The following is a 14,189-nucleotide window of genomic DNA, read 5'->3' on the forward strand; positions in this document are numbered from 1 at the left end:
AGTTGATTTATTTATTAGGAAATATAACATGTATGTTATGTAAGAGTGAATGGATATTTAGACAACAAATGTCTAACATGTAACCGTATGATTGTTATTAAAATGTGATGTGATGTTAAAATTAGAAATTAGAAATTAAAAATGATCATATAAAATAAAATGTGTAAGTAACACAAATCGAGAATAAAATGAGAAAGAATTTTTTGTCATAACGTATTTAATCTCTCCTGTCCGTATAAATAGTACTAAACAAGAAAGAGGTAGATCTATAATAATGTAAAGAGGGATGTCATATATATATATATATAAATCTACTGTGTTTTGACATTAAAGCATGTTAAGTTATGAAGGAAACAAGTGATTTGTATAACTAACTATAACTAATTCAGAATTAAGGGTTAGTTGTTTATTTTATAAAATAAGGATATCTTAATTAATAAACTTTGAGAGTTTGTTAAAAACAAAGAAAATGTTTTCATTTTTGGCATTTTTGAGGTGCTTAAAAAATTCCTAAAGAAGTAAAAATTCTTTAATAAAAGGTATTTTATTATTATTTCTTTAGGAATTGTTTAAGGTGTGGATTTCTGTATTTAAATATTCAATATTGTGCTCTAAAAAATTATTTTGGATGTCACAAAATACATAAATGTAAGAATTAAAAACTAAAAACTGAAAAATGTCTCTTAAAGAAAAACTAAAAAATGTAATTTGAATAATTTTCTCGACTGATTGAGATAGGGCATTCACGCTCCGAAAAGCGAGTGATATTTTTATCCGATCACAGCGAAAATCTCTGACAAAAAGAGGTTTTGGAACTTCCAACTCTCGAAAGACAAACAAACAGAGGACATGCTTTCCAAGGTGAAACAATCTCCTTTCGCAGAAGACTAGCGCGTGTAATTACAGTTTATCCAATTCCACTCTTGACCTTTTCCTTCTATCCTCAGGCAAGACAGATTGTGAAGGGTATTTTGGTCAAATTGTTCTGCATCTTTATCTGGAGACTGGAGGAAATTAGAACATGACTCAGAGAGAGATAGAAAGAAGAATCTGACAAACAAAAACAACTGTGGTTTTGAGGTTGAAATTCCTGGGAAAAGTATTAAAAAAAAAGAAACTTTAGAAAGAGAATGAGAAAGGAAGCAAACCAAGAACAGTAAATTCATCTGCTACAGCATGGTAGCAGAAGCAGCAAACCAGCACCAGCACAAGTTATTATTGTTATCTGAATCTTTCTTTTATTTGATCTCTCTTTTTCTTGTACACAACATAGAAAAATGAGCAATTGAACTTTTCTTCTGTAAGTATGGATGGTAAAAATTGTTTCTTTGTTCATTTTTTTTGGTATTTTCTATTTTTAAATCTTTATTTTCTTTCAATCGCCCTTGTTCCATGTTTTTTTTTTCCTGAATCTATATTTTGCCTTTTTAGTTGTTAATGCTTGTTTAATGTGTAATTTGTTCCTTGCCTTTTGTGTTTGTTTATGTGTAGGTTACTTTTTGCTCATTTTGGTTGTCTAGATCAATACCCAGATCTTGTTACCTTTTGATCCCGCTTAATTATTTTTCATTCTTGGATAAACTGAAGCAAAGATACAAAGAAAGATAAAGAAAGAGGTGAATATTCTTATCTGTTTCTCTTTTCTTGTCGAGTGAGATTGACAGGAGCTTGAGGACATTATCTAAATCCAAAGAATTATTGATTGCTTTCTGATTTTCAATGTTTAATGCATCTGGGTTTCCAAATTGAACTCTAGGGAGTTAATTTTCTTTCTAGCTCCTTTTTTGGTTGTATAAATATGAAGAATCATACTTCTTTTTTATATGAAAATGGTCAAGTTAGGTTTCGTTTTTGTTTGTGTAATACATTTGAAATTAAATGTAATTATTTCTTGCTTGGAGTGCCATTTTTGTTATGTTTTTTTGGTTTTGTAAAAAATGAAATATTGTTTTGTGGCAGTGTCAACATATGGATTGGATTATCTCATTGGTAGCTCACTAGTTCAGGCTTGAAATTGTTTTTGTGCTTTCATTATTGCTCCTTTTGCTTTGAAGGAGTGCTTGGATAAGTTCTAGAGTGTCTGAAAAGGAGATATTACTGCCACTTAAGTAATGATCAAGCAAATACTAAATAGGCTCCCTCGGAAGCCATCGAAGTCATCTGAGAACCGTGAGGGAGGGGGAACCTCTACCTCATCATCAAATGCTTCAACCAGTTCAAGGGACAGTGATTTATCTAACAACTATTATGCAAGCCCTGCTGCTACATCGATTAATTCAACCTCCAATTTAGGATCAAATTATGGTAGTAAGCTTTCCCATGCTATAAATTCAAAGCTGAATGGGAATCCATCTGCTGCTTCTTTTGAGGCATTGCCTAGTTTCAGAGATGTTCCTAATGCTGAGAAGCCAAACTTGTTTATCAGAAAGCTGAACTTATGCTGTATTGTGTTTGACTTTACTGACCCTACTAAAAACTTCAAAGAAAAGGACATCAAGCGACAAACTTTGGTAGAGCTTGTGGATTATGTTTCTTCTGCAAATGGGAAATTTTCTGAGAATATGATGCAAGAAATCGTTAAGATGGTATCCACAAATTTGTTCAGAAATCTCTCTTCTCCGCCACGTGAGAACAAGGTCTTGGAAGCCTTTGATTTAGAAGAGGATGAGCCCTCAATGGACCCTGCATGGCCTCATCTGCAAGTTGTGTACGAATTTCTTCTGAGGTTTGTATCATCACCTGAGACAGATGCAAAATTGGCCAAGAGGTACGTCGATCATTCATTTGTTCTGAGGTTGTTAGATCTTTTTGATTCAGAGGACCCTAGAGAGAGAGAGTATTTGAAAACAGTTCTTCACCGCATCTATGGGAAATTCATGGTGCACCGGCCATTCATTAGGAAAGCAATTAACAACATCTTTTATCGTTTTATTTTTGAAACTGAGAAGCATAATGGGATAGCAGAGCTATTGGAGATTCTGGGAAGTATTATCAATGGGTTTGCGCTGCCACTTAAAGAAGAGCACAAACTTTTTCTTGTTCGAGCACTCATTCCACTACACAAACCAAAATGCTTACCTATGTATCACCAGCAATTATCATACTGCATTACACAGTTTGTGGAGAAAGACTGCAAGCTTGCTGATACTGTTATACGCGGGATGCTAAAATATTGGCCAATTACGAACAGTTCAAAAGAGGTTATGTTCTTGGGTGAACTGGAGGAAGTGTTGGAAGCAACACAGCCAGCTGAGTTTCAGCGTTGCATGGTACCCCTGTTCCGTCAGATTGGCCGTTGCTTGAGTAGTTCACATTTTCAGGTATTTAGTTTGCTTGTTTAATTAATTTTAATTTTGGGTTTCTTCTTCTTTTCAATCTTCCTTCTTCATAATAATCAAATTAAAAGGGAAATGCATAATCATTTGAATTGAATGATTAACCTTGTTGTCTGCATTTTATTACAAGTGAAACAATCATTCAATTTAATTGTCTTTGCTCCTCACCCTTTGTTTTGCCCTTTTCTTGATTATAGCTTATTTTACTTTGGTCATGAGATGTCAAGGCACATAGTATTGCATATTTAAGTTGCAGTAAAATATTGTAATATGGATCCCGTAGGTTAAAGAATAGTAAGTACTGAAACCATCTGTCACAGAATCAAATCTCAATAAAATTTTGATCATTTGCTCTGTTGTGATTAAGGTTATGAAAATGAGTCTTTCAATTGTATGTGCTACCACTTTCAACTATTTTGAAATGGCGCTAATATTGAAGGTCTGGGAATGGACTGTTGGGCTCTCTATTCGTTCGCCCTTTCTTTTTCTTCCTCAGTTTGCAGATGGAAGGGTCAAATGCATAGAGTTATCTTTCTAAAACCCTTTGAGAATATAATGAGAGAGCAAGAATTTGGGAACTAAAGACTCCAGAAGTCAGTTGAGTGGATCACTCAGTGGGCTGTACAATGGGAATTTATTTTTACCCTGTGGAGTGCAATAATGGGACACAAAAGGATCAGATATGGTGAACTGATTACACGTGACAATATCTTTTGACGGTGGAAAGTTGTAAGCTACTGTAATAAAAGACATTAGGTGGCAATGGCAGAACGTAGGAATAATAAAGTGGATTGAGGCTGAGCCCACTGTCATGTAAATAGCTTCTTTTGTACTGGGACTGTTTCAAGCCATTAATAGTGATAGACCCATGTCATGTGAGTGAGTGCAGGCCAGAATAATCGTTAATGACATGAAAGGACTCTGTGTCTGAATGTTGAAATTAAAATTTCTTATACTTTCTGTTCCGGCATGAGCCATCAAGAAACTGTAGCAAAGGCCTGATTCCCTGAAATTCTTATTTATATTGGTAAGTACTAAATAGGTCTCGCAGTTGGATGATTTGGAAATCCGGGTACATAGATGTTTGCTGCCTGAATGGGTTGGCTTCATAATTGTGTTTAGGAATGATGTTACTTCGAATTTCCTGTGTTCAAATGGACTCAAGTTTCTTGTTGGTAAATATAGATCACGCACCAACTTGAAACAAGCCATTCTTGGACTACGGATGAATTATGAATTATAGAGGACCATTTTTATAGTTTGCTATTATTCTTGAGCAGTTTGCTTTTGTGACACCTGTTGATGATGGTGATGCTTGAATTTTAGAAAAATTATTTCAGTTGCAAGGATTTTTAGAATAACATGAAATATAGGATTGTAATCCCATGAAACAGAAAGTTTAGCATGTGGATAATGACTATTGGGCATATTAATTTGAGTATGAATAGCATTACTATGGCAAGGGACAACATATTTACACATCCTTTTATATATTTGCTTTCATCTTATTTTCAGTTGATTTATAGGAATTTTTTATTCATGGAAAGCAGGCAGTGTTGATGAAAGTGGTATTAGCTGGCAGTAGTGTGGTTTGGCTGTATGGATTGAGAGATAGGGGACTCAGTGTCTTGGCTTCAGCCAGGAAGATTTTCTTTAGTTTTTATCTTGTATTATAAGGACCTGCAATTAAGTTTTTATGTCATAGGAAATTTTTTCAAATAGCATGCCCTCACATGAAAAGCAACAGTGGCATATGAACTAAGTTCTGGGCAATAAAGAAACATGGCAAGCAATCAGTGGCCGGAGATAAGAATGCCAAGATGTGTGGATGGATTAAAGGAACAGCTAGAATGAGGAATGACCTTAACTATAAACAAATGGATTGAACTGACGACAGAATGAAGGAAAATCTGTTAAAAGATTTATGAAACAGTGACTTGTTAGAGTGGAGGGCACTAAAGACTAGTAGTAAACATAGATTCAGGTAATGAATATGATAGCATTGCAGACTCAACTTCTGATGTAGAGGAACAGTGCGAAGGGAGTTTGATCATATTAGTTGTCACTGAGGTTTAGTTGAGCTGTATGCTGGTTGAATAGGCCTTCTAATCATCTGCATTTTATTCTGCAAATAATCTGAGGCAAGCAATTTGCAACCTTTAATGTCCTTGGCTTGCGATCTCTAGATCCTCTTGGTTTTTTGATATTTTTCTTCTCATTGTACGACCAAGGATTCCTGGACTGCTCATATTTTCTTCTGCTTCTCCTTCCCTTCTTCTGGATGATCTTGTATTGCTTCCATTTGATTTTCCTTTCCTTATTTTTTTCTTTTACTTATCTCCAGAAGCTTGTTGATCTAATAATTGATAAAGCTTCTTTTTCCAGCAGGTCTTATTGGACCGTTTTGCACCCCTCTTCCCTTTTTTCCCCTTTTGAGAATGTTGTTTTTCGAATTGTTGCTTGCGAGATTGGTTAGCACCTTTTCCCCTATAATTGGGTGCCATCGTAGATTAAAAATTCACAGATGTTTATGGTGATTACGGTGATCAAAATAAACATTTGATGGTAATAAGCCCGCTGGAGGCTTTTAAAAACCTCACACCTGGAAAAAAGGCTGGCAAATAAGCCAAGATTTTTCCCAGACAGTCAATGTTAATAGATACAATCTGTTCATGAATGATGAAGTTTGGCTTTTTAGCTGGGAACACTTCATTGTTTGGTGCTTCTGTGGAATCAGGTCAATTTTTGGCATGGAGTGTTATAATTTGTTTGGTTGCTATCTGGAGACTATTCTTTTGGTGCTTTATTTGCAGGTGGCAGAAAGGGCTTTGTTCTTATGGAACAATGATCACATTGAGAGCTTGATTAAACAGAATTGCAAAGTTATACTGCCAATCATATTCCCTTCGCTGGAGAGAAATTCAAGACAACATTGGAATCAGGCAGTGCAAAGCTTGACACTAAACGTTCGCAAGATATTCTCTGATGTTGATCCAGAGCTCTTTGAGGATTGCCTTCTCAAGTTCCAGGAAGATGAAACACAGGAGAAGGAGATTAAGTCAAAGCGTGAAGCCACGTGGAAACGCTTAGAAGAGATTGCTGCAATGAAGGCTGCAAGTAATGAACCGGTGCTTGTTTCCCCAAAAGTTACGACACGTGCACCATCTGGCTAGAAAGTTGGAGAATCCCATGAGTGATTGCTGTTACTTTGACTCGGTTGGCAGCTGTTGTGCAATGCAAGCCATGGATGGAGGTGGTGACTGAAGGAGGTGGAATATCAAGCCACTCTTATTTTTCAGTTTTCCATGCGATTATAACACAATGGGGAAGGTGCAATTGTTGTATGCAAAATGTTCCCATTTTGCTTATCGTCGAGGACTGCAAGTAACAAGTGGGGTGGAGAAACAGATGGGTGAGAGCATGTCTAAAGAGCAGTTCTGCAAGTAAAACTGTTGGTTAATGTTTTCAGAGGGGTACCAAAGAAAGCTTGAACCAAGTGTATAATTGTTTATTGATTCTGGTTTAGTGAAAAATATGCTCATTTCCTTCAACAAAACAATGGAGTTAAAAGGGGAAGAAAACTACTTGATTTGTACTTTTTTTTTTTAATTTTAAATTTTGAGGATAATGCAGATTTGAACTCCCACAAGACAAGCATTAGATGCCTGCTTCAATGGTATATTATTTGTTGATTTAAAATTCTACTATATGCATATCATCATTTCTTAAAGTTTGAAAGATCTAGCCAATTAAATAGCATGAAAATACTCTTTAGAAATCAGAAATGCATTGCATTTTATGTTCCGTTTAGCGATAATTTTTTCGGTAGCTTTTACTTTTCTATTTATAATTTAAATATTATTTTTTTTAACGTTTGATGAAATGTGAGCTAATATTTATGTATTTTTGCCGAACAAGTTCCTAATCATAAAAGTAAATTACTAAAACATGGAAAAACTGTGATGATGGAGCATGTCCAACAACTACTTGAACCTTTTCCATATTTAATACATGAATCTATAAGAAAGCTCTTTTATGGAAATGGAAGATGATATTATTTATTTCAACAAACAAATGAGCATAAATATTAAAAAAAAAAAAGAAATTACCAATATAAAACCTTATTTTTTTATACACAGTAATTTTAGTTACAGATATTTTTAGAGAAATAAAAAAATAATTATTTATATGTATTCAAATACTGTCTTGTATATTTAAAAGTAATATTCAATTTAATGGCTTAATAACGAGGAATTATAATTCTCAAAAAAAAAAAAAAAAAAAAAAGAGGAATTATAAAAATATTAATTTACCCGCCTAATAGCTAATAATATCCTGAATTTTTGCTTGGAAACTTCATAGTTTCAATCTAGCATTACCACACAAAAAGTGAAAAACTATAAATAATAGTAATCTATGCAATCACCCTCTGAATCATAAATATTTCTTTTTCTTTGAATGATAAATTATCGAGAGAGAAAAAAAAAATGAAATTTTCAATCATTTTAGTATGTAAAATTTCTTTAAATGTTATATTAATTATTTTAGAGGGTAGAAATATAGTATTAAATTTTATATTTTATCTGTTACGAACTGTGGTTCAGTTGGCAACCTAAAAGAAGATCTCTCGAGTTTGATATCTGTTAAACACACTTGCTGGAAAGGGCGATGAGTTTTTAATTGTGATTAAACCCTAAACCGCATTAGATGATCCCTGATAATGAGGTTTAGATATCAGTAGTTTAAAAAAAAAAATTTGTGTTTTTTTTATTTTTTTTTCTCCAATGCCAATTATTTTTGTAACTAATTTCTAAAATTAAAAAAGTTTCGAATAGTTGCTTAGTAGGGATATTTTAATTTCCCAACTCACAAGTAATATTATCTGATTTAGATAGGTGTCATGGCATCTATTGTGTCGTATCAGTTACATTTTTCAATGACAGTCCCTGTCGTTTCACCCAAACACAAACTCCAACGCCACCAAGCCCACTTGCACCCTATCCAAAACCACATAACAAATCATATCATGGATGAAAAATAAAATTTATTAAGTTTTATTTTATTAAAAATATACTATATATTTTATAAAAAGATTTAGTATCTTAAAAATCTTAAATTTTTATTTTAATTTATAAAATTATAACTATCAATTTTTTTAGGACATCATCCTATTAAAAGCTTTAAGTTATAAATTAAATTAATTAAATATTTATTTAATAATTTTTAAATAAAAAAATTATTATTAAAAGTTATACATCACATTAAATCAAGTGTGTTACTAATACGAAAAACATTCCTGTCTTACTAAAATCCGTAACTTTAAAATACAGAGTGCTTTCAAAATTTCAAATGCTATAAATAAGTAGATATCTATTTTTATTTGTTAAATAAAATTAAATAGTTTAAATTTTATCACAAATAAAAATAAAAAAATTTAAAAATTATATGTTAAAGTGAAATTTTTCTTTTTTTTTAGATTGTAAAATTGAAATTATTATAAAGTTTTTATGAATTTTATGGAGTATTTTTTCCTGATTAAATTTTTTTACAAATTGATTAGATATTTAAATCTTAAATTGAAATTCTTATAAAAGATTATGAATTTTATTACTATTTTGTTTCCTGATAATTTTTTTTAACAAATTAACGAAATATTTAATTTTACTATTATTCAAATTTTAATCAATTAAAAACAAGTCGCAAAGAAGTGATTGCAACAAATCACCTACGTACAATAAAAATAGTCTCATGACAGAGTCGCCACGTCACACATGACAGAACTGGCATTACCAAAATTATAGATATTAAAAATAAAAAGACAAATAAACAACGCCCATCATCATCATCTATCTCTGTGTCCCTCTCTATCGCCATTGAAGTTGAAATCAAAAACACCGAATCACAGATTTACAAAACCCTAAATAATCCAAATCCCATTTTTAAAAAGAATTGAACTTTCCAATAATAGATTTCAATTACTTCCCCAAGATTAATCAATCTAACCATGCATTTATCTCCACCTCTAAAAATTTAAAATTGCTTTCAAAACCAACACCCATAGCCAAATCCTCCATTTCCTCTCTCCTCATACCTCGAATAATCGCAGGCTGAGAGAGGGATTTTGGGATTTGATCTGGACGGAGAACGAGAGGGATAGAGAGAGAAATGCCAAGCGTGGCTGTCAAGTTGTATAGTGTCTTCTTCAAGTTTCTCTTGAAGCACCGATTACAAAATCGGATCCATAGTCCGCACGATGATTCTAATCCGGGTTTCGGCGTAACAACCCGACCCGAAGAGTCTGTTTCTGCTGCCAATCCTTCTTTCACGGATGGTGTTGCCACTAAAGATATTCATATTGATCCTTTTACGTCTCTCTCTATTCGGATCTTTCTTCCTGAATCAGCTCTCAATCCCCCGGAATCTGATTCCAAACCCCAATATAAACCAAAATTGAAAACTAACCCTAGAAAACTCGATTCCGATCAAAATGATAGCCCTGCTACCTTCATTGCCAATCATCATCTCCAAACTCAACGCCGTAGTAGTCTTGGCCCATCTGCAACACGTAGCACTACTGGATTATCGCCAAAAGAAGAGTCTAGAAGGAATAGTTATGGTTGTAGCAATGATGTAGACGTGAGTTTGAGATCCGACGGTGTCGGTGGTGGTTATAGAGGATATTCACCTTCGTTCGATAATTCGAGGAAGTTACCGGTAATGTTGCAGTTTCATGGCGGTGGTTGGGTTAGTGGGAGTAATGATTCGGTGGCCAATGATTCTTTTTGTAGAAGGATTGCCAAACTCTGTGATGTCATTGTGGTGGCTGTTGGGTACAGATTGGCACCAGAGAATAAGTACCCGGCAGCTTTTGAGGATGGGCTAAAGGTTTTAAATTGGTTGGGAAAACAAGCGAATTTGGCAGAGTGCAGTAAATCTATGGGTGCCAATGGTGGCGCGGAGTCCAAAAAAGCTGATGTTCATCGACATATTGTGGACACGTTTGGAGCTTCCATGGTGGAGCCTTGGCTGGCAGCTCATGGCGATCCATCCAGGTACTAGGTTATCATTTTTTTTTTTTAAATCGAATTTTATTATAAATTCTTTTGATTGCATATTGTTCTGTTTTGGAAGTGAACTACTGATCTGCATTATTTGTATAATACAATGTTACCTGTGGAAAGAAGTTAAGAAGTTAATATGATTAGTTCAGTGGAAATGCAGAGAATTTGTATTGGTATTGGTGCGGTCAAATGGGAGATGGCAATCATGTTTTATACATCATTGATGTTGTTATATTAAACAAGTGGATTAATTTTTTGCTTTTAAGTAGTATATGATTATGCTTTCTTTATGTTGGTTTATGAAGGGGAATGCAGTTCATCTTTCACAAGATTCATATTGATTCTTGTTTTGTGTCGAAGTGCTATGAATTTTTTCTGATCTTAGTTGACCAAGTTTAGGTGGCTTGCAGTGGATCTGTAGTTAAGCTCAAAATTTGATTTTGTTTTAGTTTTAATTTTCAATTGGTTGAGTATAGCTATATCAATTTTCTGACAGAGTCTAGTGAAATGCTATAGTTTATGCATGACTCTCTTAGTTGAGTGGCAAGCTAGATTGCTCTCTGTTTCAAAATTTGGTATCTGTTGCTGTGATTAAGAAATTGGACGAGTGAATCTTGAGATTCAGCTTATCAACTTTGTAATCTAAATTGACCTATCACTCTGTGCTTCTTTGTAGAGGAGAAAGATTTTGAGTTATCGGTTTTATTGAATGATGTGTGGAAAAATTTTGAACATTATTGTACTAGGGTTTGATTTTTCCTTGAAAAGGTGAAATGATGTTTAGCAAATATATAATGCGATACTTGCATTGATCTATACAACTGTGGTCTTTATGAGCTGTGGAATGTGATGGATTTAAGGTTGAAAAAATTGGGCAAATGTAGTAACTGAGCCAATTATGGAGCGGAAGGACTGGTGGTTTCATGTAAGCAAAGAAACCAGCAATCTATATTATATCTTGAAGTATCTTACTGCAGCTTTGTTGGCCTCTGCATAGCAGTTCATATTTGTAACTTAGTTACCTCAGAGTGCCACAGTTTGTTGGAAACTCCCGTTGGAGATATTTGGTATTTTAGCATATCTTTTGATGCATACAGGGTGGTATATAGCAGTTCATATTTATAACTTGGCGACCTCAGAGTGCCGCAGTTTGTATTTTGGAAACTCCTGTTCGAGATATTTGGCAATTTAGCCTATCTTTTTGCGCATAGCTAGTGTTCTCTTGTGTGGAACTTCTTCATTCCCTACGCTTAGAGATTTTATAAACCCATTTGTTCTATATCTTCCTCCTACCATGAATATGCTGTTACAACAATATTATCAATAGCAGTTGCTCCTCATTATCCAACATGTGCATGTGTGGTTGGGGGCTCCAATTTATTTAATTATTTCATTTTCAAGGTGGTAAAGAAAGGCATCCGGAACATTATTTATATCCCAGGAATGTAAGAAACTTAGCATAAGCCCCCACTTTTCCATCCAAATTCAAATACGTTTATTGATTTTGTCTTGTGTGACCATGTGAATGCCAATTAGTAGGTCAATTATAGATTTCAATGTTGTAAATTACTGAATCCTCTCTAAGGTTTGGTGGCTTAATATACAAATTTGTGCTTTTTGTTTCAAAATTAGTTACTTGGTTCCACTGATTTGCCAAAGGCTCTATGCATTAGTTCTTCAAGTCTAGAAATGAATTCTTAATTGCTTTTTAGTCGGCATTCTAAATTTGACTGCACAATCTTGAAATTTTAAAATTTGACTGTATTTTAGTCCTTGCATTATTGTATTAGGAAGCACTTTAACCCCTCGAAATCTTTCCTTTTCATTGACAGCATTACAAGGATTCAAAATGGCAATTATAGAATGACTCGGACATGTGCATATTGTCATGCCAACCTTTTGGGGGTTTTTAGCGATTTACCAATTTTAAGATAACACCTCTTTCCTCCGTAACCATTTTTAAACTTACAATACTTCTGTCTTTTACGTAAATGTCGTGGTGGATGGCCAAAGTTGAGTGACTAAGGGTTAAACAGTTTAGGTCAGGCTTTGCTTATACACCTGAGATTTTGGATGGACAGCTTATTAGTTATTTCCAAAGAGTTGAGATGAATTCTTTCACAATGCTAGCACGAATGCTGTGATCTGCAAATTACTGAAGATATTATGTTGTGATTAAGAATTTTGAATAACTTTCTCCTTTTTATTTGTTAAACATATAGCTATTCATGTGGTTTTGCTGGTTTACTGGTATGCTATAAATTTGGTTTCTTAAACTGGGAAATGCTCTTAGTTTGGTGTTCTAGCATCTTTATTGCATGATCATGATAAAGGTAGTGGCAGCAAAATTTGAATATTCAGCCATGTTTTTTTGGACATTAGAGCAGTTCTAAACATATTCAGCCAAAGAGTCCATTGTCAATTCCAATAACGTAACAATGATACGAAAAGAAATTAGGTTATTTCCACAATATAGATCTGAAATCATCTGCTTGGGAGCTAATTTCATAACTGCACAAGCATGATCTGTTGGCAACATTCTCTTGATGATGTTTGAATACTAAGTTCTATGTTCTGTTTTCTGAGCTGTATTTACCCTGTTTCACTCTATATTTATGGATAAATTATTTCCGTGTAAATGTACCATGTCCTTTCTGAAACTCACTATAATAGCAAACGTTTTTCTGTTGTCAAATTTCTTATTTGTTTCATTGTTCAAACAGGTGTGTTCTGCTTGGAGTGAGTTGTGGTGCAAATATTGCAGACTATGTGGCTCGAAAAGCTGTAGAGGCAGGCAAGCGTTTGGATCCTGTTAAGGTTGTAGCACAGGTTTTGATGTATCCATTCTTCATTGGGAGTGTCCCCACACATTCTGAGATAAAGTTGGCAAATTCCTACTTTTATGATAAGTCAATGTGCATGCTTGCATGGAAACTCTTCTTGCCGGAGGAAGAGTTCAGCCTTGACCACCCAGCAGCCAACCCCCTGATCCCTGGAAGAGGACCTCCTTTAAAGCTCATGCCTCCAACACTGACAGTGGTGGCTGAACATGACTGGATGAGAGACCGAGCCATTGCTTACTCTGAAGAGCTGAGGAAGGTGAATGTCGATGCACCTGTTCTCGAGTATAAGGATGCAGTTCATGAATTTGCAACCCTCGACATGCTATTGAAGACCCCACAGGCCCAGGCTTGTGCTGAGGACATTGCTATCTGGGCCAAGAAATACATTTCATTACGAGGCCACGAGTTTTCTTATTGAAAGGTTTAGCCAGTCAAGGAAACGGTTGTAGCAAGAGCATCATTTGCCAGCATTATATGATACAGTGAAAGAGCAACCAGCTGCATGAGTAGGCGGGTTTGTAGAATGAAGGGGCTCTATATTTATTTCACTTGTTGTAGCTACTGGGTTGTTCTTCACTTTTTGTTGTTTCGGCTTCCCTTTTTTTGTAAGATAGAACTTTTTCTGGGATTAGGATTAGTATCTTGTGAGATGAAATTACCTCTCTTTCGAGTTTGTGCCACATTAGGACATCCTCGAAGGAAATATTTTTTCCACTGTGTATTACACTGTACTATTGTTCATGAACAAGGTTGATCAATGAATCTCACTCTTTTCTCTAGCTCTACCTCTACCCCGTTCATTTCTTATGGATATCTTTAGCTACTAGGGATTTGTTGGCAACTTCATCGCCAATGCAGATAAAGAGATAACATCTAGTTTAACAGTGTAATACACAGTATTACACTGTACTATGTTCATGAACAAGGTTGATCAATGAATCTCACTCTTT

General features: G+C 34.5%; 2 protein-coding genes across 2 annotated transcripts; both read left to right on the plus strand.

Annotated features, from left to right (window-relative positions):
* The first annotated feature begins 1,013 nt into the window (after nt 1-1,013).
* On the plus strand, nt 1,014-7,065 carry LOC105633250 (serine/threonine protein phosphatase 2A 57 kDa regulatory subunit B' theta isoform). Its single transcript, XM_012215828.4, has 4 exons — nt 1,014-1,300; nt 1,492-1,616; nt 1,960-3,320; nt 6,149-7,065. Exons 3-4 carry the CDS (start codon nt 2,112-2,114, stop codon nt 6,506-6,508), a joined length of 1,569 nt encoding a protein of 522 aa, XP_012071218.1. The 5' UTR covers nt 1,014-1,300; nt 1,492-1,616; nt 1,960-2,111; the 3' UTR covers nt 6,509-7,065.
* Nucleotides 7,066-9,152: 2,087 nt separating this feature from the next.
* On the plus strand, nt 9,153-14,018 carry LOC105633279 (alpha/beta-Hydrolases superfamily protein). Its single transcript, XM_012215854.4, has 2 exons — nt 9,153-10,387; nt 13,120-14,018. The coding sequence occupies exons 1-2, from the start codon at nt 9,501-9,503 to the stop codon at nt 13,655-13,657; spliced, it is 1,425 nt and encodes a 474-aa protein (XP_012071244.1). The 5' UTR covers nt 9,153-9,500; the 3' UTR covers nt 13,658-14,018.
* Nucleotides 14,019-14,189: the final 171 nt, after the last annotated feature.

Source organism: Jatropha curcas, chromosome 11, assembly GCF_041381405.1.
Source record: "Jatropha curcas cultivar XTBG-Jc1 chromosome 11, XTBG_Jcur_1.0, whole genome shotgun sequence".
NCBI lineage: Eukaryota > Viridiplantae > Streptophyta > Magnoliopsida > Malpighiales > Euphorbiaceae > Jatropha > Jatropha curcas.

Coding starts and splice junctions, on each gene's coding strand:
- LOC105633250 (XM_012215828.4), top strand. CDS start 2,112: ATGATCAAGCAAATACTAAATAGGCTCCCTCGGAAGCCATCGAAGTCA. Junction 3,321..6,148: donor TGAGTAGTTCACATTTTCAG/GTATTTAGTTTG, acceptor CTTTATTTGCAG/GTGGCAGAAAGGGCTTTGTT.
- LOC105633279 (XM_012215854.4), top strand. CDS start 9,501: ATGCCAAGCGTGGCTGTCAAGTTGTATAGTGTCTTCTTCAAGTTTCTC. Junction 10,388..13,119: donor GCTCATGGCGATCCATCCAG/GTACTAGGTTAT, acceptor TTGTTCAAACAG/GTGTGTTCTGCTTGGAGTGA.